General features: G+C 39.8%; 1 protein-coding gene across 1 annotated transcript; it reads right to left on the reverse strand.

Annotated features, from left to right (window-relative positions):
* Positions 1–743: 743 nt before the first annotated feature.
* Positions 744–2,371, reverse strand: LOC7455996 (chlorophyll a-b binding protein 151, chloroplastic). Its single transcript, XM_024585033.2, has 2 exons — positions 2,133–2,371; positions 744–1,540 (listed from the first exon to the last, which is right to left on the reverse strand). Exons 1-2 carry the CDS (start codon positions 2,276–2,278, stop codon positions 889–891), a joined length of 798 nt encoding a protein of 265 aa, XP_024440801.2. The 5' UTR covers positions 2,279–2,371; the 3' UTR covers positions 744–888.
* Positions 2,372–3,269: the final 898 nt, after the last annotated feature.

Below are 3,269 nucleotides of genomic sequence, written 5' to 3' on the forward strand. Positions count from 1 at the left end.
TGGTAAGACAACTTCAACATTCCTTAACCTTAATAGTTCAGGACCAAAAAAAAAAGAGCATGAAAAGTTGTGTGTCTAGTTTCCAACACATGAAACGGTGTGTCTGGTTATGACCATTTTACTAACAAGTACAACATTCTGCAACCAACATGACTGTAAATTTCTTGAACAATTTATAAAATGGCTCTTGTACTAATTGTAGGAAAATCAAAGTACCAATATGCAAAAAAAATTCATTTATTTAAATCATAATTGAATTGTCACACAATACACATAAAACTTTTATTTTCCTGCATTTTTCTAACTCCCCCAATAATATATTCTTCCATATATTTGTTCATTCCACAATTTTTCTTTCAACGTTATCGATACACTAAATTTGCTTCACAGAATAATTTCATCCAATTTTGAGTTTTGAACTTGAAGATACAGAGTTTTGAAAAATAACGTAGTGCCAGGCCCAGCCCTTCTCCTTTTGCCCTTCGTTATCCACAAGGCAGATCAATAAGCTTCTCTGCTTCCTCATTCCACCTCCTTGACAGCTTACTTAAACGGTTTACAAGCTTACTTCTGTTTACAAGCCTTCATGTTCCATCAGAGACTGGGCGGTGATGGAACTGTTTGTGGTTGTTTTGTCTAAAACATTGATCTAACTATTCTGGGGGCAACATGTCTATGGCACAATCCAACCAAAAATGTAGATCCAAGAACAAAAGAGTCTGATGTTCTTAGTGGATTCGTGGTGATAAAGAACTTCCCATGTATATAAGCAGTTTCACTTCCACTACTAAAAACACAAGTACTGGCGGAGTCCATAACAAGTTGTTTTCAACAAAAACACAAGGATCAAGTAATGTTGCAATCTACAAGGCAAACATCTGAGTTTCTTCATTTTCCAGGAACGAAGTTAGTGGCATATGCCCAAGCATTGTTGGCCACTGGATCGGCAAGGTGATCCAAAAGATTCTCTATAGGTCCCTTTCCAGTGACAATGGCCTGAACGAAGAATCCAAACATTGAGAACATTGCCAGGCGGCCGTTCTTGAGCTCCTTCACCTTCAACTCTGCAAATGCATCAGGATCATCAGCGAGGCCAAGTGGGTCAAAGGCACCACCAGGATAGATGGGGTCAAGTCCTTCGCCAAGTGGTCCTCCTCCAACTCTGTACCCTTCAACGAATCCCATGAGCACAACCTGGGAAGCCCAGATTGCGAGGATGCTCTGAGCATGAATGAGATTGGGGTTGCCAAGATAATCAAGGCCACCCTCTGAAAAGATTTGAGATCCAGCCTTGAACCAAACTGACTCGCCGAACTTGACACCATTCTTGGCAAGAATTTCGGGGAAGACACATCCGAGTGCACCAAGCATGGCCCATCTGCTATGGATCACCTCAAGCTCACGGTTTTTGGCAAATGTCTCAGGGTCTGCAGACAAACCAGCTGTGTCCCATCCATAATCACCAGGGAATTCACCGGTCAGGTATGATGGAGTTTGCTCAGAGAATGGACCCAAGTACTTTGGGCGGTCTGGGCCATACCTGTTTTATGATCACAATCATATGGTCAGCTTTTTATTGCAATTAAATGAACCTAAAATGCAGATTTTAGAACAAGCTGTAAAATGTGTTGGTGAACATCTTCCTAAACTTCACTCTAGCAGTCCCCTTTCTCCAGACTAAGGATTTCTTGGGGGAAATTTCCCTCCAAATGATAGTGCCATAAAGATAAATTATCAGAGTTGAGAGATCATGCTTTTTGTACTCACTTTTCCCAGCATTCATTTGCAATTACTTTCCACCATTCAAATAAATCTTTCTTGATGAACAATGCGCTAAAAGTATAAGTTAGCAAGCTAGTGAATACACAGCTACAATGCTCAATGCTGCTAGGTGCACTGCTAAGAAACTTGGAAGCAAGCAATGGATGAGAAATCTTTCTTTTTTTTTAATTTAGAAGACGAGAAATCAGAAACCAAAGACAACTTCAAGAAACTAAGAATGACTCAGGTATATTTTATTTTCTCTCTTTCGAAACTAAGAGAAAAATTCAAAGAGGTGCTGTGCTGTTATTGATTTGTAAAAACTAGTAAAACTGATATTACTTACTATAGCTAGAGACCAGAAACATTACCATATGCTTTGTGGAGCACTTTTGACAGTCCTGCGCATGGTAATACGACCATCACCAGAGGAACCAACCTTACGGACAAGCTCATTTGACTGCTTCAAAGCGGTCTGGCCAGCAAATGCAGATTGTTGGATTGCAGAGGTTGCCATGACCCTCTTTTCTTCTTCTTCTTCTTCTTCTTCTTCTTCTTCTTCTTTACTTTTACTGTATCTAGGTTGCCCGAGTAGGATATACGATGATCAAGGCAGAAAGACGAAAGTTAAATAAGAAATGAGAAGATGTTGTGGATTAGGAAATTTACACGTCGCTAGTGTCCTATTGGTTACAAGATTGGATGTGGATTTGCATGTTGATTGTTTTGAAGAAAATATAGGCTACCGCTACTCTTTTGCCATGTGGAATTGAAGGATCTTGTTGATTGGATGCTTCTGAGAGTAAAATACAAGCCACATGTCTAGTCTATATATATATATATATTTGGGCGGCTAATGCTCCTCCATCAATGGAAAATCTTCGAGGACAAAAGACTGACCAATTTAACAAGAGAAAAAAAAATCTACGTGAAATGGATGATAAAGATCTCAAAGCAACCAACCCATTCTATCTCCCTTGGTGTAAGGGTTCATAGGCAAATGAAACGGGGGTGGATGAATTGGATTGTGACATTTTCCAGTTTTTACATACCACTGAGTTCTTTGGCCACGTCTGCAACCCTTTTCGTCAGCTTTATGATCTAGTGATGCTGCTCAAAGCACTACTTCCTAGGGTTAAATATCAAAGGTGACGAAGTCAAGACAGTAATGGTTTTCAAGAGGCTCATCAGGTAGGGGAATGTGCAGCTGAACTGGATTGAACAATGCAACGCCTACTGACTACAGAAAAAGATAATACTAATGTTTTACAAGATTCTATACTCATTCTACAAGAATTCTTCAGCATGAACAGCAATTATGGCAGTTACTCCATTGAAGAAGGATCTTCTTCTACTTGTGTACTTTCCTATACTCTACCTAACATGATTACACATCAAAGGCCCGCAATGCAAGCTCTGGGTTTTGGACTTTTAAGGCATAGCTCTGAGTTCTTCAGAGCAGAAGAGCCTCCTGTCCAATGTATTGATTTACTTTATTGGCAGGAAGT

This window comes from Populus trichocarpa, chromosome 14 (genome assembly GCF_000002775.5).
Source record: "Populus trichocarpa isolate Nisqually-1 chromosome 14, P.trichocarpa_v4.1, whole genome shotgun sequence".
NCBI lineage: Eukaryota > Viridiplantae > Streptophyta > Magnoliopsida > Malpighiales > Salicaceae > Populus > Populus trichocarpa.

Coding starts and splice junctions, on each gene's coding strand:
- LOC7455996 (XM_024585033.2), bottom strand. CDS start 2,278: ATGGCAACCTCTGCAATCCAACAATCTGCATTTGCTGGCCAGACCGCT. Junction 1,541..2,132: donor AGTGCTCCACAAAGCATATG/GTAATGTTTCTG, acceptor ATCATAAAACAG/GTATGGCCCAGACCGCCCAA.